The sequence below is a fragment of a genome, unplaced genomic scaffold (assembly GCF_019419815.1).
Source record: "Pyrus x bretschneideri cultivar Hongxiangsu unplaced genomic scaffold, Pyrus_bretschneideri_v1 Contig24, whole genome shotgun sequence".
NCBI lineage: Eukaryota > Viridiplantae > Streptophyta > Magnoliopsida > Rosales > Rosaceae > Pyrus > Pyrus x bretschneideri.
Genome location: NW_025999546.1, coordinates 5231454 through 5255502, shown reverse-complemented (window position 1 = coordinate 5255502; position 24049 = coordinate 5231454). Strand labels below are relative to the sequence as shown.

The following is a 24049-nucleotide window of genomic DNA, read 5'->3' as shown; positions in this document are numbered from 1 at the left end:
GCTTTTGGAATATGAATAGAAAGGAAACTTGAAATTAGAGGATCATACAGAATTGGGATGGGGATTGGACTCGTGCTCGGAATCGACCTCTTCCTCTTGCTTTTCAGATTGATCACCAAATAGGTTCTGCATCACCCGGTGCCACTTCTCTGGATTCTCTGGCAGTCCACCGACCATCTTCTGCTGAATCCACCATATCGGTCGGTGTCACAGCGATGCTTTTACTTTATTCTTAAAATTCTGACTCATACTCATATGCACCGTATCCAGCTTAACCACTTCATTATCCTCCTCATCCTCTGTTACTAAATAAGTAGGGGCAGCTGCCTTTGTTTATGCCTCTGTTACTAAATAAGTAGGGGCAGCTTAACCACTTCATTATCCTCCTCATCCTCGCAAAGCCACACTTGAAATGTCTGAAGTTGAGGCTTGAGCTTAAGTTGTTCCGTGAGTGCATTAGCTTCTTTCCACTCATCTCAGCTTTCAATGTGGCACTTTCAACAGCCCAGATAGCATCATCCACCTACAAATATTGCAAAAGAAAATTGTTTTAGCTCCTAAATCCAAACTGCAAAAGAAAAAACACAGAAAATTAAGTAAACAGAATGCAACTGAACTTGCACAGCTTGCTTCTCAAATTCATGAAATGTTGCTAGAATGTTGTAGCTGCATGGCAAATTCATCAGGTAATTTCTGTTGCCAATGATTTTCTATCAAATGAATTCATTTTGTGTTCAAATTCCAAGTAATTAATAACACGAAGGATACCATGAATTTTATTACCCAAATCTTGTAATTAATAATAAGAAAGCCTAGCCTTCTCGAGATCGGCTTTATTATTCGGTTAGGAGTTCGGTAGCTCGTCGGAGGAATGCCACTACGAAGCTTCTTCTCCCTCTTCTTGCGGTCGAATGGGCAAACTTCGTAGCCGTAACCGAAATACTCCCTCCCGGGCAAGTGGATCAAAAGAGAAAAGAGGAATACGACTTGCTGGAATGCACCCACCAGTTTTCCAATGTTGGAAAGTTCTCTCGCCGCTCCCGCAGGCCTGGCACATCAGAACCAAACAGTCAAGAAAATAACCAATTCCATATTTCTAATCAGAAGATGTGCAATTTTTTTTATTCGCCTTCAATTTGTGGCACTTCATTCTTAATAAAGAACAGTTCACAAAATTCCAAATCTGCTACAACATCAAAGGACGGACCGAATAGGAAACGACATCATTCATTATCCAGATTGAAACAACAATCCCACTAAAATTGACAACTCATAAGTATCTCACAAGGCCTAAACAACTGCAAGCAAAAAACTCCCAAGTTACATACTTTCATCCAAATCATCCACCGCAATGACAATACCACAACCTATATGTTGCTTTGGCTAAGATTAAAGCAAAAATTGAAACCCTAATCATTCACAAACATGCTTTTGGAATCAGAATAAAAAGGAAACTTGAAATTAGAGGATCATACAGAATTGGGCTGTGGATTGGGCTCGTGCTCGGAATCGCCCTCTTCCTCTTCCTCTTCAGATTGATCACCGAATAGGTTCTGCATCAAAACCCACTATCAAAAATCATACAAAAATCAATGCATTCACCGAAAAATCTCTAAAACCCACAAACCCCCAAAAAAAAAAAAAATCATACAAAAAACTCACCGTGATCAGATATAATAATTAAGATTAAGGGGTTTATATGAGCAAGAACACAAACAAACTTGGAGATGTCATACAATCCAAACCCACTTCCAATATTAGCCATAACGAAATGAGACCGTATCAGCCCAGCCAGAACCTTCTCGATAACCTCCTTCACCGCAACCTATCAATTCCAACACAAAAATTGAGAAAATGTGCGAGTAAATTTGAGCTTGTGATTTTCTCCGAAACCAAACAGGGGCCTAGACAGATGCTGCGCGGGAAGACTTTCTAAAAGCGATCAAATTTGCACCTCAAGACAGTGCTATTGCAAGAGAGTTACGTCTTAAGGCTTTTTTTTCTTTTCTTTTTTTTTTTTTTGGTCGAAACATCTTAAGCTCTTGAATTGTATGATAAATGAGGAAATTCATGTTTTGAACTTGCTAACAAACAACACTATGAATGTTTTTCAAAAAAAAAAAATAAAAAAAAATAAAAGACAAGACAATGAATTGTGAGCCTAATGTTATCTCTAATTAAAAAGGTTACGTATAGTTCCGTCTAGAATTATAAAGAAATTATTTTTTTAATGATCAGAATTATATCATATTCATATACCATCTTCAATTGAAATGATTAAATATAGCTCATTACTAATTTATTGGTTTTAATTTTACTCCTTAAATTTATTTACTATGTGAAAATAAAGTTATCAGGACATAATTTTTTAGATGGATAGAATGTGAGAAATTGAATTGAAATGAGTCAAGATAGTAAAAATTAATGTTTTTAAAAATGAGTCCTGATTTACAATCTGCAAACATAATGTATTTCTAAGGGTTTCAAATCTTTTTCAATTAAAATACCCACAATAAGCATGTTTTCCAAATCATGTATTCAGATTAAGTAAAATATGGCCAAATCAGGCCATGTTTTTGTCTAAACAGAAAAACATGATTTTCCTCGTGGGTTTTTGAGGTGCATGCGTCCACTTAGCTGTCAAAAAACCCAGAGAGGCGTTGATGCTGGGTTCCAAAATTGGGTTGCTCGACAGGCCCAACATACCTAGCCCAATAGTCTTTTGGCTATCATTAGGTCTGGTGGGTCCCAATTTTTTTAGGCCCAACTCTCCATTGGAGTTGAGTTTTGTGGCATTTCAGGCTAAAACCTTGACCTCTAACCTTATAACCATTTCCATTAGAGATGGCCCGAAGGTTCACTCATTTAAGTCTCGAGAGTGATGTGAGACTATGATTTTTTTGGTCTATGACACGTGGGAAGGATATCCTAGTTAAGGTCAAATTAGGATATCTTAAGGATTAGGGCTTCATGTGCCCTTGGAAATGATTGTGTTTAATTCCTCTGGGAGTAGAAGAAACATATTTGCCCCAAGATGTGTTTGACAAAATGCAGCAGAGAGAAATTGGCCAGAAATATAGGCCTAACCATTTACTTGATCCGCACCATTGAATGGAGATTCCTAAATCGGTTCCTGACTTTCTGCTTGTTGAAAATTGAGGAATGTTGCACCAGGGATGTGTTTACTTACGCATTCGAGTTTGTTTGTATTGTGGACAAGAAGGTTTACTCTGCCTTATATCACTTCATTTTCCTGATTGGGGGTTCCTCAATAATTCTTTCCTGACTCAAAATGTTCAAACCTTCTTGTTGACTGGCACTTTTGGATGAGCAAGTTTGTGTTATGTGGATACTTTTGTAAGGATGATTGAGAAAGCACCGAAGTGGGAAATCACTCAAGTGGCACCTGGAATACTTCCAGCAGTTGGATTGGCTACAATTGCATTTTTCTTTGGGTAATACTTTTGTTGTTCAGCAGGTTTTGAGCTCAAAACAGATATTTCTTGCAACAGTGGAGCCAATGGAGCTTGCTCACCATGAACAACAAAGTGGACTTTTACTTTCTTCCAAGGATTTACAGGACAGTGGCATCCGTAAGTCTTTCGGATTCATTCAATCCACCAATACCCAACTGATTCTAGCAGTTTTTAGTGCTCCGCAATTTTTTGGATATGTACAACACACAACAATTTCTGTTCATATATCGCTTTTTGACATACTGCATGGGGAAATCTGTTAGCACATGAGATTTTGAACGCGTTAGGTTTAAGTTGGACAATAAGGATTGGGTGTAGGAGTTTTGAGACCCTCTTGTCCTACATTGGAAAACAGTATTTTTTCACTAGCCTTTATATAGGCTTATTCCTTCTCCTTAGTAATTAGAACTTGGACTATTTGGAAATGAATTGAAGGCTTGAACCTTATGGTTGTGTGAATTAGGCTTGAATATAATATAGCCTAAATACAATTAATATTAATTAATCAAGACAAGGGCCTTGGACCTTGGGGCCTTGGAATTTAAAATTAATCAGATTCATTAATTTTAATTTTCGGATTAAGTTTTTAATTAATTTATTAATTAAAAACGTTTTAATTAGTTTTTAATTAATTTAGGGTTTCCAAGGATTAATTGATACTATGACATTTAATTAAAAACGTTTTACTTTATCTAGACATATAATTTAGGGTTTCCAATGATATTATAAAGTCAATGGAAGTATTGCAACCCTATTAAAATCTAAAGCAGTTGACAGTGTGTTTCTATAGTGGTGTGAGATTTGCGAGTTGGTTTTCTTCTCTCATAAATATTGTTAATCTCACAATGTGGGATTGTAAGAGATGCCAACATCTTCCACCCTTGGATCATTTGCCTTCCCTTAAGAAACTTAAACTTGAAGGGTTGGAGAAGTTGGAGTACATATCAGAGAATGAGAGCAGTAATAGTATGAGTGATGAGATGATGAGGATCTCATTCTTCCCCTCCCTGGAGGACCTCTATATAGCAGATTGCCCTGTTCTGAAGGGATGGTGGAGGGCGCACACTCATACCACTGCTTCTTCTTCTTCGTCAATGGAAAATATGCCGTTGCCTTCTTTTCTCCGTCTTTCTATCTTGACTATCCTGGAGTGTCCTAATCTAACTTCACTGCCAGAAGGGACTCGTGGACTCCCCTGTTTAAATAGATTGGAAATATATAGGTTCCCCATGTTAAGCGAAAGGTGCAAGAAAGAAACAGGTGAGGACTGGCCTAAGATTGCTCACATCCCATACATTGCCAACAAAAGGAACAAGAAAAATAATATTTCTTCTTAGTTCAAATTGAAATTTTATAACCGAAAATCACGCCTAAAGTTAATTTTTTCTTTATTCATTATATTTGGTTCGGAAGATCTGGATAGAAAGGAGAGAGACGATGATGATGATAAACCTATCCTTTGGTGTGTGAGTTTAATTTTAAGGATTTTCTGATTTAGACTCACTCAAACTCACAACAGAGAACTAGAAATATGACAATACATTTAATAAAGGTAGATAGTGTTTCTACATAACAGATATTGCTTCTGTGGATGAAAATTCTTATTTATGACCAATGAAGCTTTCATCGATCATAAAAAATAATAATAATAAAGATAGATAGTGAACTTATTATACACATGTATTCTCATATAATTTGATGTCCAAATATATTTGAGCGACATTGTAATTTAATATAAATAACAAAGAAGAGAATTCGAACTAACTTGTAGAGAGGGAGGGATGCACGCCTAGTCTAGCCAACTTGGCTCGCTAAAGTCTAACTTGATGTGCCAATATAAAATTTATACATTACCAAAACTAGTCTTTTTATTTTGGATTTAGGTATGAAGCAATGACAGAATAAAAGCTTGGCATCATTGAGTGAAGCATAACAGAGACAAGGAGAGGTATTCACTTGGTATCTTTACCTTCAACAATGGGGTTATACAAGTACCGCCATTGCATACAGAAAATTCAAAGATTATTATCTCATCATTGCATACAGAAAAAAAGGATATTTAGTCCATGAAATTGAAAGATTCTTTTATCCTCAAAAGGGTGAGACTTCTTGTTCATAGAAGTAATGGCCAGAAGGGCTGCCATTTGTCACCATTGCTAGCCTCACAACACTTTCAGCACCTTCGTCTATTGTTAATATTCCGGTATTGAAGTTCAAATCTGTTTTGACAAATCCAGGGCTTACAGAGTTGATGCAGATATTCGGGTACTGCTTGGCCATGATCCGCGTGAAAGCGTTTATGGCTGCTTTTGAGAGTATATAGGCCGAGAGGGAAGCAGGCCACCCTCTGGTTTCTAGCATATCTTCTTTGAAGTCTTTTAGAAACTCACTCAAAACCTCGTCTATTCTGTCTTCTGTGAGTTTTTCGGCATCACTTAACAACCCTTTAGCCCATCCATTTGGGATATGCTGAAACAAAACATGCATGCCAACAGAATTTCAGTTTTCCCAATTATGGAAGACATTTGATCTTGAAACAGAAATACGATGAGATGCCAAAAGTATGAAAAATCTTCGCACCTTTAACGATCCCATGCCAGAAGAAAGACTGACAACTGTTGGTGAATCAGATAGCTGGAGGAGGGGAAGCAGTGCTTTGGTCATTTTCTTGGAACCATAGTAGTTTGTTCTCACGCAAACTTCAGCTAACTCGTACGTTTGAGTCATTATTTCACTCCAATTGACTCCTACACCATCCTGCATCAAGGAAAAGAAAGATTTAATTTTGCCATTGTGCATTTTTGAATGAAAGATTTATGGCACTTAGCCATACCTATAAGGAAAGTTCTCTTCACGCACCCATTTTTAACTCTCACACGCCCTTGTTAATTTTTGGTCACTGATCTTTTTCAATTCATTCGATCCGACGACAAAAAATTGGAAGGAGTGCGTGAGAAGTAAAAATGGGTGTGTGGATAGCACTACTCAACCTACAAATTTGACAATGTAAGGACCCATCTTATAACCATTTCAGTTTTCAGTTTTCAGTTTTCAGAAAATAAAAATGTAAAACCAAAAACTGAAAACTGAAAGCCAAATTTTGAAAACTCAAGATAAGTTGGATTTTAAATAGTGAATAAAGAGACTTACCCTACCAACACCAGAAGCTACAGCAGCTCTGAAAGCTTCAGGGTCTACAATGGTTCCTCTAACCCCTGCATTGTTTACCTGTGGAAGTTCCGAAACATTTCATCTTTGTTCAATCCCAACAAAATATTAAGACCCTTCATCGTACTTACCGATTTTCTGTCTTATTTTAAGCTGAATTACGAAGTGACTCAGTTAAAATTTACAACACAGTGGATAAGTGAAAATTTTCAATAGGGTACACATAATATGCTTGAAATATTAGTATCATATAGAGTTGGCGAATAAGGTCCGTTCGTTAAAAACTTTAAAATTCACAACGAAAAAGTGGCAAAAAAGAAAGTATTCATTCAGAACAGGAAGTTTGATTATAAAAATGGTTTCGAATCATACCAAGATATCTAGTTTCCCGAATTGGGTTTTGACAAAATTTGCTAGGGAAGCAACACTAGCAGGATCCGTTACATCAAGCTGATGAAAAACCACAAGGTCGGAGAGGCCACACTCTTTCAAAATTTCAATAGCTTCAAGACCCATTTTCTCATCTAAAGCAGTTAACACCACCATGATCCCATTTGCTGCCAACTTCTTAACTGTTCCGAATCCAATCCCCTGATTCGAGCCTGTGACAACCGCATACCTGACAAAATCAAAGACTCATTTCACTAAAAATCAATTAAGATACATGTGTCACAGTATCCAACAAGCATCCATCAATTATTGAATAAGTTTGGCTTAAGTGAATGCAAATCTGGCTGTACTCCTCTTGTTGCTATTGACAAATTGAGCAAAGAAGATGGAAGCGGCCCAGCAAGTGAAGAGCAATATAGGAAGATTGTGGGCAGTCTGTTATATCTTAATGCTACTACGCCATATGTGATGTATGCAGCTAGCTTACTTGCTGGATATATGCATTGCCCTACAAATAAGTACCATGGGACTGCCAAGAGAGTGCTTAGGTATGTCAAAGGAACACTAGATTATGGACTGAATTATGAAAAGGGGAAGAATGCAATACTGATTGGATACTGAGGCAGTGATTGGAGAGGTTCAATTGATGATAGCAAAAGAAGATCAGGCTATGCATTTTCCTTTGGGAGTGGATTCTTCTCATGGGCATTTGTTAAGCAAACTTGTGTTGCACTTTCAACTGCAGAGGTAGAGTCCATCAGTGCATCAGAAGCCACAACTCAGGCTATATGGCTTAGATTTGTTCTGGAGGATTTTGGAGAGTTGCAAACTGAAGCAACTCCTTTTCAGTGTGACAATACAACTGCAATCTCTATAACCAAGAATCCAGTATTTCATCAAAAGACAAAGCATATTGATAGAAGGTATCACTTCAGCAAGGATGCTTTGCGGCAAGGAATTGTTGATTTGGTCTACTGTCCTACCAAAGAACAAGTGGTAGACATTTTTATTAAAGCTCTGCCAAAGGAGAGGTTCAACTATCTCAGAGATAAGCTTGCAGTCATATCAGCTCAAAGCTTCAAGGGGAATGTTAGTGTATAAGCCATGAGCTGATTTTAAGTTAGTAGAAATAAGCCTTGTATTTAGTTGTGTATTCACTCTGGTTAAAATTACCAAGTGTAGGGCTCATATTGTAATTTTGTCTAAGTGACATGTGGATGAATCACCTTGAATCTAGCTAGATGTGCGGCTGAGATCTTTTGATGTAATGGTGAGATTCCATTAGCATAACTAACCGTTATGCAGTGCACGATTGTGTGTGCTAGTGTGAGAATAAAAGAAAACATTCCTCTGTGATTTTGCAGAGAGAAAGAGAAGCATCCATCACTATCTCTATTTCTGTGATTTTTCTTTCTTCCTTCTTCGATTCATACACTCTCATGCTTAAACTTTTAACACCTTGGAGAAATTCTCATAAATAAACCGTTGTATACAACATTTCACAAACGTGAGAGTAGGGTTGTATACAACACTTGTGTACAAGAAATTTCATTACTGTTGGTGTGGCCAAAAGGTCTGATGTGTGAAGCTTCAAAAACATGAGGGAAGTAGTAGGTACTTACCTCTTTGCCGCTTCTGCCATGGGTGATGAGCTTCCAGATTTGCTTTCTGACTTCTATGTAACATGGCCTTTGTTTTTAAAGTCAGTCTGTCCTTGTAACTTCTGTTAATATATTCTTAGGTGTTTGTCTTCTTTTGATGGTAGAATATTTTTTTTAGCCCTCTTGTCTTTGATTAAGCAAATCAAGGTCGCCTCTTACACATGTAATGCCAAGGGGTGCTCCGTAGTACTCGGCGCTCCAGATATTTTAATCCTTAAATTTTAATGCCATATTCAATACACTTCTTCGTCGGAAAATGAAAATGCGACAAAACTAGTCGTTGAGAGCTTCCATCTGGTATATGCAAAGGTTGCCCTTGAGCAATTGAGAAATTGAAACGTTTGGGTAAGAAGGATATCTAAGTCTCAAGGAATTGAGGTCAAGTTATTAAGAAATAGATTAAAAATTGTTAGATAGAACTAATAGGAGGAATTATAAATGCCCTTCATAATTAACTACGACCTACTTCGTCAGAATATTCTTACTGTCTGGTTGGTCTAGGCAATCCAATAAACTGTTTGTCCTGAATGTTTGTCAGAATATTCTTACTGTCTGGTTGGTCAGAATATTTTTCAGACCTAATTCGTATTGGTCTAGCCAATACGAGGCTTGAAAGCAATAATGTGAGCGAGTGTGCCATTGCTGGATGTTGGTAGTAGATAGAAGAAATGATCATTTTCAAAGGAGTCAAAAATTTCGTATCAGCAAAAACAGCAGCAAAAAAAAAACATTATTATTTTCCAACAAAAATGCCAATTCTTATGTGGCCTGATGTAGATTGTCTCCTCCATTGTATATTTTTCATTCGAGTAATATAACATGGGCGTGAGGGCCTAGCCCCCCAGCTTCGACTGAGTTCCAGCCCTCTTTGAATATTTCTTTTTAATATATGTTGATGCATTGGAAGCAAAACAATCTGTCACGTTATAACATATAAGTTGCATAATTATACACAAACAATGGTAAAAAGAATTACGTCTGTTAATTGTCAATGCATTGGAGTAACAGAATATTCTAACACCGTAGGAACTCCAAAATGTACTCTAGATACGGCTCAGGACACAAATATATGCTCCAAAACCCAAAATTAATCACAATAAACGCTACATTCTCAGTAAAGCAAATAAACTGATTATGTTTTGTTTAGTCAAAAGGATATTCATGACAGCCATTACATAAACAAAAATATTAGTTGTTTTTTCTAAGTCCTCTCTCTTATAAACAACTCTTAATTAGTTTTTGTGTTTTCTTTTCCTCGATTTCCTTAGCAATCAAATGATCTCAATAAGTAAAAACAAATTCTTCAAACGTACAGTGTGTTTACAAATATTTTTCTTTTCTTCCCTTTTTTCGTCACCCAATTGAACCGGTCTCTTAAGTTTTCTTAAGCGGAAATCAAAATCTATTGATTTCTCAAGTTTTCTTCAAAAACCTGAAGATGCTTGTATTGCCAAGAACTAAAAAGGGAAAAGTACGGACCTTGATATTCACACAGAGATCTTCCACGTAGTTCTCTGTATCTACAAAAACAAACTTATCAACAGACCAGTCAAAGGAAAATTGAAAATATTGATACCTTAAGAAAGCAGAACCCGTTTTCCTTCATATTTGTGCTGTTTCGATTAGCTTATCTTGCGATTGCTTGATTCATTAGTTCTAAAGGAAGTTCTAATCACTATGAAAACAGCTTAAGAACAGTTGATTATCTCTAAAACAAAGCGGGAAAACATAAAAATACTATCTGTTCTCAAATGAATTCATTTTGTGTTCAAATTCTAAGTAATTAATAACAAGAAGGATACCATGAATATCATTTATGAACTTAGAACAGTCAAAAGCTTCATGTAAGCAACTCTCAAAGGGTAAAATTCAAATCCAACACTGAACCAACCCATGAACTTAGACGACATCAAAACCGAACTAAATGTCAAAAAAGAGTATTTCAAGGATATGGCAATAAGGATCACACCTGAAATGCTTTAGTAAGATTATAGACCCCTCTTTGATCAACCCTGTAGAGTTCTCCGCTGATAGTAGAGCGTGCAGTAGCAGGATCACCTACATCCCCAGTCAATGGCAAGACAGATATGAAAAAAGAGAGAAAATGATAACACCCACCGTTTAAAGGAGTAAAAGCAGAGTTAACACAGAGAAAACAACAAAAAATATCTTGTAAACCCTTGACTTATCCGTAAAGCATATCCGAACCAAACAGTCAAGAAAATAATTTAAAATCAATTCTATATTTCTAATCAGAAGACATGCAATTTTTTTTTATTCGTTTTCAATTTGTGGCACTTCATTCTCAATAAAGAACATTTCACAAAATTCCAGATCTGCTACAACATCAAAGTACAGACCAAATAGGAAAACGACATCATTCGTTATCCAGATTGAAAGAACAATCCCGCTAAAATTGACTACTCATGAGAATCTCATTCCACAAAATTTCTTCAGTCCAGGCCTATACAACTGCAAGCAAAAAAAATCCCCAAGATACATACTTTCATCAAATCATCCACTGCCATTAACAAAACCACAACCTATATCTTCCTTCAGCTTAAGATTAAAGCAAAAATTGAAATCCTAATCATTTCCAAACATACTTTTGGAATAAGAATAGAAAGGAAACTATAAATTAGAGGATCATACAGAATCGAGCTGGGGATTAGACTTGTGCTCGGAATCAACCTCTCCCTCTTCTTCTTCAGATTGATCACGGAAAAGGTTCTGCATCACTTGGTGCCACTTCTCCTATCCCATCGCTGCTGCTGTGTGTTGCGGTCGGAGCCCTCAAACTACTGAAATTAAATCGTCCATTTGATTAGATAATAGAAAATATCACCATAGCATCCTGCAAATTTCGAGAAGTGTGTTGAAACAAATCTGAAAAGGAATGAAAACCCTGTTAACCAAACCCATCAACAATAACATAAGCCTCACCAATCGCAGCAAACAAAACCAATCTGACATGGCGAAATCCAGTCAACAAAACAAAAATACACTGAAACCCATCAGCCAATATACAGCAAATAGGAGACACAATTTAAAAAAATTAAAACAAAAACAAAACAAAACAAACCCACCACAATTAGGGTTTGATAATCAATGTACCTATTGCCATTAGACTTTGATCCCCGGGAATTACTGGATACTATTGATGATGCCATTGTGTTCAAGCCAATGGATTTCAACCCTATTCGGCAAAACATCACAAACTCCATCAGAAAAAGATTCTCAAATATAATGGGTGAGGGGATTTTATTTGAATTGCCAGAGGATGCTGTTGAAAAGATCCTGACTGGATTATGGCTAGGCCGGACTGGCTTATAGGAATGGGCGAAAAGGTTCTCACTTCGAGCATCCAGCAGCTCAAATACCCAAATAAATAACCAAACAATCAAAACCCACAATAAAAAATCATATAAAAGTCAATGCTTTCACAGAAAAATCTCTAAAACCCACAAACCCAAAAAAAAAAAAAAAAAATCATACAGAAATCTCACCGTGCTCAGATATACTAATTAAGATTAAGGGGTTTATATGAGCAAGATCACATACAAACTTGGAAATGCCATACAATCCAAATCCACTTCCAATATCAGCCACAACGAAATGAGGCCGTATCCGTCCAGCCAGAACCTTCTCGATAACCTCCTTCACCGCAACCTATCAATTCCAACACAAAACTTGAGAAAATGTGCGAGAAAATTTGAGCTTGTGATTTTCTCGGAAACCGAACAGAGGTCTAGACTCTAAACCAAACCTTAGGCGAGGGGTGGAGAGAGAGAGCAGAGGCGAGCTTCGGGCTAGCGAGGATTCGGCTGCAGATTTGGTTCCAAGATTTGCTAACGCACGCCGCTGATGCGAAGGATAAGCCGGGTAGGTGCGAGAGAATGTCGTCGAAAAGGTCGTCGTTTAGCAGACGAGACGAGGAGGGAGAGGGGAAGAAGCGGTGAAGAAGCAGAAGGCAATGAGTAGTCGAAGCGGAGCATCCACCGACGCAGAAAAGCACCGCTGGACAGATATATTCGTTTTTAAACGAATGGCAAACTTGTAAATAAATTGACACATAAGGTGATGGTAACATCCTGTAAATTTCTTTAAAGATGGAACAAGTAGTCTCACAGGGTAGGTTTGATTGCTCTTATATCGTGCAGGTAGGAGATGGTCGTGTTCTTGACGTGATGGCCGTGATGTTAGAAAACATCTCTAACATTACGGTTAAGTTGTGCTATAGAACTTTGATTTCTACTGTTTACCGTACTGGTCAAGTTGTGCAATAGAAAAATCTGAGGATGAGGATGCTTTAAGGTCACCTTCTGCTATAGAAAAATCAAACCCACCCTGGCACAAAAATTGCAGTGGAAAGTTTAAGCATAATAAGCGTTGATCAGCTTTTAGACTCGGTAAGTGAGGCCGCTCACACACTGTTGCTGGTTTGTGGCCTTTGTAGAAACCAGACAGAAAATACGTAAATCAATGGACATTACGTCAAGTTGAACATTGTGCTAAGTAAGAGAGCGATTCGTGTGCAGGTTTTGGAGACAACACATCAAGTTGGAAGATTATCAGTCTCAGCTGCTACAAATATGCCTTACATGGAAATGGCTGGCCAGTGTGAGGCCATTCAAATGGGGAAGCAGCAGAAGTTGTCGACGTTTATAGTTTCCCAGCAGAGACAAGAAAGTTTGATTAGATTTTCTAATGATTGCAACCAGGAAAAGGAAACTCTATCTGTTGTTCCGCTGGGCACTCCTACGGTATTTTCTTTAGCATACACTCCTTTTATTTTGCATTGCATGCATACTGTGTTTTTAGCGTATTTTGAGTTTCCGAAAACCATCTGGGACCGCAGAGTGGAAATCCATTCCTTGAATCAAGTGCTATTTCACTCAACCAATCTGTTGGCAATGGCTCTTCGATGATTTGCGCAATTGAGTATCATCCCTATCCACACTTTCAGCTACCGGCATCAGGCCCCTACGATAACTTTTTAAAGGCTGCAGGTTGTTGATCCGTGTAGAGAAAGTTCGATAGCCTTTGTAGTATGTAAGAAATTCAGTGTTAACAACATTGGAGCGAGCGGCAATTGTATCTGCAACAACTTTGTAGTATGTAAGAGTTTTGCTCACCCACACATTTTTTTCTTCCCAACCGTTCACTAGTGAAAAAGAAAACGTGCGGGAGATAATTTTCATGTAAAGTATAAAGATGTGAAATAGGTAAATTTCATTTTCATACCTTCAATGTGAAGTGAAAGCATGTTAATTTGTGTATAAAAATTACTTAATTTTGTGTAAAAGAGGAAAGAATTTTACTGAGATTCAGTTTTGATGCAAAAGATCAGGCTTTCATTGTAACTGCAGAGCATACTAAGAATTTTTGTAAGAAGGAATACACAAGCTTTGAGGACAACCATGTTTGAGCCACCTACATGATACCACCAAAACTAAAGGGTTTACTCTAATCAGGATCTTTACAAAGGATGACTCAAACAAAGATATTTGCTCAAGAAGAGAAGTTAATACAAAGAACCGATTTCCATTCAAGTCCGCCTACTTACATAGAATACACACATATTTATAGGCTTAGGAGGAACCCTCCCGAACCTCACCTCAAACTATTTGGATACAAGAGGCATCATCCTTTTTATCCCTTACATAAGATACGGAGAGATCTTCTATACATCACAATTAACAATACTTGACTTAACACTCAAATTAGTCTAGATAAGATTCCTTACTTTATAACACATCAAATACTATTCTAGTGGGGCAACTTATTGTCCAACAACATAATTTTGGATAATGATCTTAGAACATTAAAATTGTAACTTATTAGCTAATGGAAAAATGACATGCTCAAAAGGGTGAGGGTAAAAACAGTATAGAATGTGAAAGTGTATTTTGACTAAGACTTTATTTCTGAATATACAGATAATTTATAGTTTTAGTTGGAGCATTTTTCATGATAAAAAGGGTTGAGTAGGGGTAGCTACCTTCATTCATGTCTAAATGTATCAAATAAATAGATTGTCGTCATGAATATCAAATAAAGGAGGGGGATAGGCAAAGGCTATTTGGGCACAACAGATTTTGTTGAATAAATAATATTATCTACACTAAAGGGCACAAAAGTGGGGAAATAAGCTTAGCCTAATAACCTAAGATCTTTCACTTAGAAGTGAAGAGTAATATCACTAGACTCTAATACTAAATGGCTGTGCACAGGAGATTTAAACTCGAAAGAATAATTAATTAAAGAAAGTGATATTCACACACATATTTTTACCTCTCACATACTCTTATTAATTTTTGGCTATTGATATTTTGATTCATTTAATCTGATGGTTGAAAACTAAGACGTGTGTGAGAGATAAAAATGGATGTGTGATAGCACTACCTTAATGAATTAATTAATTTGTTTCTCTATACAATCTTCTTCGGTTGTTGGAAACAAAACACAATACAGATTCTATTAGACTATGATTCTCTCCCTTCCTATTCACATCCCCTTCCATCCCTTTCCCTCACATTCTCTTATTTTGTCTTTTTATTGCTATTAAAAATTAAAATAAGATGTTCACATTCTCTTATTTTGTCTTTCTATTACTCTCCTCTCGTCTGTATCTCATCACACAAGTAAGTCTCGCTTTTTCCCTTAGGGTGTGATATTCATACATCTATTTTTACTTCTTACATACATTTTTAATTTTCGATCATCAAATCCGATGACTTGAACAAGATCAAATGACATAAATCAACAAAGAGCGTGTGAGAAGTAAAAAGGGTGTCCTCGCTGAAGGAAAATTTGTGAAAAACATGTTCATTTAAGCAACATCAATAGCATGCAATTAACAATTAAAGGCGGAATCATGCTTGTATGCACTTAAAACAAAACATTTACCCATGAAATTCAAAGCCTAGTAGATAGGTGAACCAAGACTCAACTCAAAACAAAGTGAGTTGAGAAATCAATACCTTTGTAGATTCCTCTTTGCATAAGCAAAGGCTAATCACCCAAAGAGAGGGCCTTCATTCCTTGCATCTTGGATCCATGGATTTGGATGGATGAAAAGGTTTCTCCAAGTTCCCAAAATTGAGAACCTCTAAGTCTCCACACCAAGGTATATTGTAGAAGAAATGAGTGACCTAGAGGAAGTAAGATTGCTAGCTATTCCCCTCTAGATTGGCCAAAATTTTTGAGAGAAAGGAGAGCTTGTGTTCTCATCCTTTCCCCAAAAATAACCCTTAGTAAATTTTAGGCTATAAAGTCCTTTATATAGTCCCTTCAAATAAGTGACCTAATGGACCAAAAGCCATATTCTTTTACACATGGCTAGCCTATAGGTTTATTGGGCTTTCAAGCCCTTTGTTTTATTCAAGTTGTCATACAACTTGAGTTAATGGGCTTGACATTCAAATTCCATTGGACCTTGCGGCCCAAAACTAACCCGAGGTCTTTTAACGAACTTATTCGTTTGATTAATAATCATATTAATTAATCCTTGCCATAAATAATTAAACCATTTAATTATTCTTACTCATCTCCGTTGAATCTTCAATCTTTACCTTACACGGTGTACGATCCATTAGGTTCCTTTTAGCGAGGCAGTGGGCGATTCAAACTCTTTCAAATCGATTGTGAATTGAAACTTACTTTCAATTCTCCCGTTAGTGATAATACACTTTTAGGGCTTCCACAAACCATGAGTGACACCTAGCAGCATATCATGGTTACCCAAGCTAATCAGAAGAGGTGGAGAACCTATTCAGTTTAGGATTACAAATGCAATACGGTCTTTCTCTAATACAATACTCTTGACCACATTGTTTGGTTTGATAGTTTATTCATGTCTACTATCCAATGTGAATCTTGTACTTATATGATTACCTTGAATGTGATCTGGAACGCATTCCAACATCTCATTCATACTCTGGCCAGAGATTCTAAATCATATCATAGAGTATTCTCCCTCAAACAGTTTGAAGGTTAGAGATCCCTTGTTGCGCATTCACTTGCCTCCATGGCTAAGTGGCTTAACCCCAACGATGCCGTGGACACCCTGATAGAGTGACTTTGACATAATCAAAGATTAAGGACCTAACCACAAGACAACTGTGATGCCTCAGGTCAAAAGACTAATTTGCATTATCCCAACCATGAGTTCTCATGTGACATGAATATGAGAACTCTTCGTTGATCGTGTTCAGTGAACTCATTCTCTATTGAGCACCTACGTACTTGTCTTGATGTCACACACACCAATGACTCGAGACTAGTCACTCTCCCTGAGAGAAGACATAGCACGTACTGATCTTAACGGACTGTCAATGCCCAATTGACAATCCTATGATCAGGAACGTTTAGGATGTGTCAACGAAAGAATGGTCTCATGAATCTAACTTCTTTAGATCGCATTCTTCCAATCACATATTCCTTGGACTTATCGTTTAAGCATATAACATTTATATTAGACGGCTCAAACAATAATCTTTGCCCTTTACATTTAAACTACATTAGTTTGAAATGAACTACATTAGTTTGAAATGTCCGTAAAGTATCATCATATGATTGGTTTTAGGGCACATTTCCAACACTCGCACACCCCTTTCCTTTTCTACTTTCCGTTTTTTGTTTGTTTCCCGAGAAAATTCCAAAGAAAACGAAACCCTTCTTGTTTTGGAATTCGAAAGCTATTGCATTAAACTTTGCGTCTTTGATTTGGGTATTTGTAGAATTTTGAGAAGATCCATTGGATTACAGAAGCTTGAAGTAATGGAGGATGTTCGGGAGCAGGCAGAGCAGGAAAGTCAACTGCTTGGTATGTTTATTCATATTTTTGGCTTTAATTTCCTGTTCAAGTATTAAGTCACACTTTTTACGCTTACTCAAATCTTTCAGCTACACTCGGTTTCTGTAAAAGCAAATATATGTCAAATCTTAGACTCGTAGTAGGTTTTCAGCTTCAATTAAATGTCATATTAACCTGATAAGCGGGGTTTCGAGTGATTTAGTTGGACTAAATGAATACATGGAGATGTTTTCTTCAAGAACAATTCTTCTATCAATCATATATTAATATAGACTACTACTCGTCTTTTCATCTTGTTTGTAGGTCAAGTTGGTGAAAATGAAACAGTAACTGATGATGGTACCTTCGTTCGTGGGGAACCTTCACAAGATGCTAATGGCCCCCCTAAAGTTGATTCTAAGGTGGAAATACTTCAGTCACAAATCAAATCATTAAGGAAGGTCATGGTCAAATACCATCCAAGTATTCAACATGCTTCTGTAAGTGTCAAGTGGTTTCCTTTTTGGTAGTGCTGTGCTGTGTACATGTGTGCATGTGTTTGTTAGTATGGGATGGGAGTAAGACATGAATGAGCTTGTGGCTTGCAAACAGACACACAACATCCACGTTCACAAAGTTGTGTATGTATATAGGAGAATTAAATGTGCACGCATTAAAGTTTATAAAAGGGATGCCTAAGATACATGTAGAAATGTCTTGCAGTGAATTTTTACTCTGGTTTTTTCAATCATTGAGTGATTGGCATATGTGTGATAGTAGCTTACAGGGAATGGACTGAGAGCACGGGACACAAGTTTGAGGACACATGGGAAGAACAACGACCACTTGAAATTATTTTAGGAAAAGGTATTAGCCCTGCCGATTAGTCTGTTACTTTTTATATATACAAAGTATATGCAAACGAGTCCGGGCATGTTCCTTGTTCAGCCTGCAATTAGTTTGTGATTTCTTTATTGCTTTTATTCTCTGTAATTCGTAATTACTTGTCATTCCAGATTATTTGGGTCCATAAGCATTTAAGCATTATCTAGGGGTATTCAATGGAATGGACTTCTTCTTAGTAGTGTATTTTTGTTACTGCAACAGAGAACAATGAAATGACTAGCTTGGCTGTTGGGGTGTCCAGCATGAAATCTGGAGAGCATGCCCTATTACATGTAGGGTGGGAATTGGGGTATGGGAAAGAAAGGAGCTTTTCTTTTCCGGATGTTCCACCATTGGAAGATATATCATATGAAGTTGAGTTTATTGGATTTGATGAAACCAAAGAAATAAGTTGCTCACTTGCTTTCAAATGTCTTCCCAAGTAGTTACCAATTGAAGTTTCAGAATCTCTTTTCCAGGGATTTGCTTCGGTAATATAGTAACATGCATTTTTGTGGGTTTTGCCTTTCATAGGGGAAAGCTCGTAGTGACATGACTGTGGAGGAAAGGATTGGAGCAGCAGATAGGAGAAAGATGGATGGAAATGCTTTATTTAAAGAGGAAAAACTAGAGGAGGCAATGCAATGGTATGAAATGGTTACGCGCTTGTAATGCTTACATAGTTTATTTATGGCTGATGAGCTTTTGAGTAGTCCAGTCTCTTTTTTGAATTTCCTCTCTGACAAGATTCTAGTGGGTTTTCTCAGGCTATAGCGTATATGGGTGACAACTTCATGTTCCAGTTGTTTGGGAACTACAGGGACATGGCTTTGGCTGTTAAAAATCCATGCCACCTTAACATGGCAGCGTCTTTTATAAAGCGCAAGCGTTATGAAGAAGCCATTGGACAATGCAGTAATGTAAGTGTAATGCTATCACAAGAAAGTCATCTAATTTTGTGTGTTCAGCGATTGTGCTAGGGTTTGTAGGTTTATTTGTGAGCATAACTGCATCCCAAAAGTTTCAATATTCATTCACTTTAACCTGCCATTTTGGATTGCCGTAGAAAATGAAAATGTTCTTAGTATGGACCCGTGAAAATTTCCAGGCTCAAGGGCACAATTCTTCAGTTAATAGTCGAATTTTAGGTCCTATGCGACTCTTATGATCTCTTTGGTATGTTACTGTGCATGCTTCATCATGCTGTTCAAACTAAACGTCAAAGCGGAATTTAGGCGAGGAAAAGCCAGAGCAGAGCTTGGGCAGACAGATGTTGCGCGGGAAGACTTTCTAGAGGCATGCAAATTTGCACCTCAAGACAAAGCTATTGCAAGAGAGTTACGTCTGCTTGCTGAACACGACAAGGTTGTTTATCAGAAACAAAAAGAAATCTACAAGGGAATTTTCGGACCAACCCCAGAACCTAAACCCAAACGGGATAATTGGTTGATCATCTTTTGGCACTGGCTGTTGTCATTGTTCTATCGTCTCTTCAGGTGCGAAAGGCATAAAGCTGAGTAGTCAAAGATTTTAAGCTCTTGAAGTGCATGATAAATGAGGAAATTCGTATGTTGAACTTGCTAAAAAGCAAGACTATGAAATGTAACCCTGAAGGTTCACTCATTTACATCTCGGGAGGGAGTTTAGATGCCAATAGTTTTATCCGGGCACAAAGATACGGTGATCAAATTAAAGTATTGAACTGTTCTAAGCTATTAACAAGAGTTTTATCTCATTTTCGCTTTGCTTATTGAGTTTTCGGTTGTGAATTTTCTGTAACCACTATAATCTTTTAGATGGTGTGTAAAACGGGTCAATTTGTTTCTTTGAAGTGCTTCTTGTTTCTTTAGTTTATCTTTGGCCGGAGAGTATTGTTTCTTTTTTAACAAATTAGGGGTCTATGTGGATAGAGTGATTTAAACAAGGATTTGAATTTTTACAACAATATTGAGTTAATTAAGAAGAACTATTAGACTAGTAGTGATATTTTTGAGGAAAAACGGAATTAGATTCCTTCTCCATTGGTTCTGAAGTTTAATAGTTTAATAATAATTTTTGAAAAATGAAAATATAATATAGTTTGTGTGGTGGAGGGAGGGGAAGCTGGTGTTTGAAAATATAGTATAGTTTTGTTGATATCTTTTGGCACTGGCTGTTGTCATTGTTCTATCGTCTCTTTAGGCACGAAGGGCATAAAGCTGAGTAGTCAAAGATCTTAAGCTCTTGAATTGTATGATAAATGAGGAAATTCGTGTATTGAACTTGCTAATAAACAAGACTATGAAATGCGACCCTGAAGATTCACTCATTTACGTCTCATGAAAGAGTTTAGATGCTAATAGTTTTATCCGGGAATAAGGATACGGTGATCAAATTAAAGTATTGAACTGTTCTAAGCTATTAACAAGAATTTTATCTCATTTTCGCTTTACTTACTGAGTTTTCGATTGTGAATTTTCTGTCACCACCATAATATTTTAGATGGTGTGTAAAACGGGTCAATTTTGAGGATGAGATGAAAAAGGTGGAGAGGAAGTCGGAAATGCAGACAAAGAAGATGAAACTCTTTTCTTTTTTTTTTTCAGTTTTGAGGATGAGATGGATCCAATGAGCTTACCATATTATTAGAGAAATCGAAAAGACTAGGAGAATAATCTATAATGTCTGGTTCTCTAATGTTGATTAGGAATCTGGGGCAATAATGTAATTTCAAACCTCGCCTACAAAGTAAGTTTTGATGTTTTTTTTTTTTTTTCAAACCTCGTCTGCATATCATCATAGCATTTCTAATTTAAAAATAAATTAAAAAAACCCACTTTCTCTCTTCTCTATACATTTTCCTTTTAAAATTTTTATATTTACACGCGCATAATGCATGGGCTCCATTTAATTCTCTATAAATAAAGCATATCATGTTTTAGTAGGCGCATGAAATTGAAGAATCATAAATAAGGGATCCCCTTCACCAAATCCTACCCATCAACTAATCTGAACCCTTGAAATTTGATTCAACAGCTAAAAACATGAGTCCATTTTAAAAGTTATAATAACTTTAGCCGTTAGATCAAATTTTAAGGATCCAGATCGATTGATGGGAAGGATTTGGTAGAAGAGATTAGGAGATGATCCCCTTCCATAAATAAGCATGCCATATTATGTGAAATCATAAAAATATTGGATTGAGGTTTGAAATTTCCTCTTTCAAATGGACCCCAATTTTCTACTTCCCTAGTCGAACAAAGTTTGTTTTTGCCGTAACTTGTGGAAAAGGGATAGAATATGTTAACCATTCAGAACTTGTGGAAAAGGGATATAATGTGTTAACCATTCAAGTTATTCTTTAATTAAAAGTTATTCTTTAATTAAAGTGGAATGGGAATGAGTCTGTTAACCATTCAAGTTATTCTTTAATTAAAGTGGAATGGGAATGAGCTTACCATATTATTAGAGAAATCGAAAAGACTATGAGAATAATCTATAATGTCAGGTTCTCTAATGTTGATTAGGAATCTGGGGCAATAATGTAATTTCATACAAAGTAAGTTTTGATGTTTTTTTTTTCAAATCTCGCCTACATATCATTATAGCATTTCTAATTTAAAAATAAATTAAAAAAACCCACTTTTTCTCTTTTCTATACATTTTCCTTTTAAAATTTTTATATTGCCACGTGCATAATGCATGGGCTCCATTTAATTCTCCAGAAATAAAGCATACCATGTTTTAGTAGGCGCATGAAATTGAAGAATCATAAATAAGGGATCCCCTTCACCAAATCCTACCAATCAACTAATTCGAACCCTTGAAATTTGATTCAACCGCTAAAAACATGAGCCCACTTTAAAAGTTACAATAACTTTAGCCGTTTGATCAAATTTTAAGGGTCCAGATCGATTGATGGGGAGGATTTGGTAGAAGAGATCAGGAAATGATCCTCTTCCATAAATAAGCATGCCATATTATGTGAAATCATAAAAATATTGGATTGAGGTTTGAAATTTCCTCTTTCAAATGGACCCCAATTTTCTACTTCCCTAGTCGAACAAAATTTGTTTTTGCCGTAACTTGTGGAAAAGGGATAGGATATGTTAACCATTCAGAACTTGTGGAAAAGGGATATAATGTGTTAACCATTCAAGTTATTCTTTAATTAAAAGTTATTCTTTAATTAAAAGTTATTCTTTAATTAAAGTGGAATGGGAATGAGTCTGTTAACCATTCAAGTTATTCTTTAATTAAAGTGGAATGGGAATGAGCATACCATATTATTAGAGAAATCGAAAAGACTATGAGAATAATCTATAATGTCTGGTTCTCTAATGTCAAGTTATTCTTTAATTTGATGTTTTTTTTTTCAAATCTCGCCTACCTATCATTATAGCATTTCTAATTGAAAAATAAATAAAAAAACTCACTTTTTCTCTTTCTATACATTTTCCTTTTAAAATTTTTATATTGACACGCGCATAATGCATGGGCTCCATTTAATTCTCCAGAAATAAAGCATACCATGTTTTAGTAGGCGCATGAAATTGAAGAATCATAAATAAGGGATCCTCTTCACCAAATCCTACCAATCAACTAATCCGAACCCTTGAAATTTGATCCAACAGCTAAAAACATGAGCCAACTTTAAAAATTACAATAACTTCAGCCGTTTGATCAAATTTTAAGGATCCAGATCGATTGATGGGGAGGATTTGGTAGAAGAGATCAGGAAATGATCCTCTTCCATAAATAAGCATGCCATATTATGTGAAATCATAAAAATATTGGATTGAGGTTTGAAATTTCCTCTTTCAAATGGACCCCAATTTTCTACTTCCCTAGTCGAACAAAATTTGTTTTTGCCTTAACTTGTGGAAAAGGGATATAATATGTTAACCATTCAGAACTTGTGGAAAAGGGATATAATGTGTTAACCATTCAAGTTATTCTTTAATTAAAGTGGAATGGGAATGAGTGTGTTAATCATTCGAGTTATTCTTTAATTAAAGGGGAATGGCATATGTAAAGACACAGCTATTGCAAGAGAGTTACGTCTGCTTGCTGAACACGACAAGGTTGTTTATCAGAAACAAAAAGAAATCTACAAGGGAATTTTCGGACCAACCCCAGAACCTAAACCCAAACGGGATAATTGGTTGATCATCTTTTGGCACTGGCTGTTGTCATTGTTCTATCGTCTCTTCAGGTGCGAAAGGCATAAAGCTGAGTAGTCAAAGATCTTACGCTCTTGAATTGCATGATAAATGAGGAAATTCGTATGTTGAACTTGCTAATAAGCAAGACTATGAAAATGTAACCCTGAAGGTTCACTCATTTACATCTCGGGAGGGAGTTTAGATGCCAATAGTTTTATCCGGGCACAAAGATACGGTGATCAAATTAAAGTATTGAACTGTTCTAAGCTGTTAACAAGAGTTTTATCTCATTTTCGCTTTGCTTATTGAGTTTTCGGTTGTGAATTTTCTGTAACCACCATAATCTTTTAGATGGTATGTAAAATGGGTCAATTTGTTTCTTTGAAGTGCTTCTTGTTTCTTTAGTTTATCTTTGGCCGGAGAATATTGTTTCTTTTTTAACAAATTAGGGGTCTATCTGGATAGAGTGATTTAAACAAGGATTTGAATTTTTACAACAATATTGAGTTAATTAAGAAGAACTATTAG

The 24049-nt window shown here is 36.4% G+C and overlaps 1 protein-coding gene, 1 long non-coding RNA gene and 1 pseudogene across 16 annotated transcripts in view; 2 read left to right on the top strand and 1 right to left on the bottom strand.

Moving 5' to 3' along the window:
* Window positions 1-5370: 5370 nt before the first annotated feature.
* LOC103945918 (short-chain dehydrogenase/reductase 2b-like) overlaps window positions 5371-24049 on the bottom strand; it is a 28327-nt gene continuing 9648 nt past the window's right edge. For 2 of the 15 annotated variants that reach the window (XM_048586183.1, XM_048586187.1), the window contains 6 exons: window positions 11348-11496; window positions 10665-10753; window positions 7017-7263; window positions 6627-6704; window positions 6057-6233; window positions 5371-5945 (listed from right to left, as the gene is read on the bottom strand). In XM_048586183.1, coding sequence (XP_048442140.1) covers window positions 5568-5945; window positions 6057-6233; window positions 6627-6704; window positions 7017-7263; window positions 10665-10753; window positions 11348-11431 — 1053 coding nt within the window. In that variant the 5' untranslated portion in view covers window positions 11432-11496 and the 3' untranslated portion in view covers window positions 5371-5567. The other 13 variants (XM_048586185.1, XM_048586180.1, XM_048586181.1 and 10 more) reach the window with 13 other exon arrangements.
* On the top strand, window positions 13003-13712 carry LOC125478236. The gene is made up of 3 exons (XR_007259041.1): window positions 13003-13104; window positions 13234-13458; window positions 13554-13712. It is a non-coding gene; the product is annotated as an uncharacterized LOC125478236 (long non-coding RNA).
* LOC125478234 lies at window positions 17477-20226 on the top strand (annotated as a pseudogene).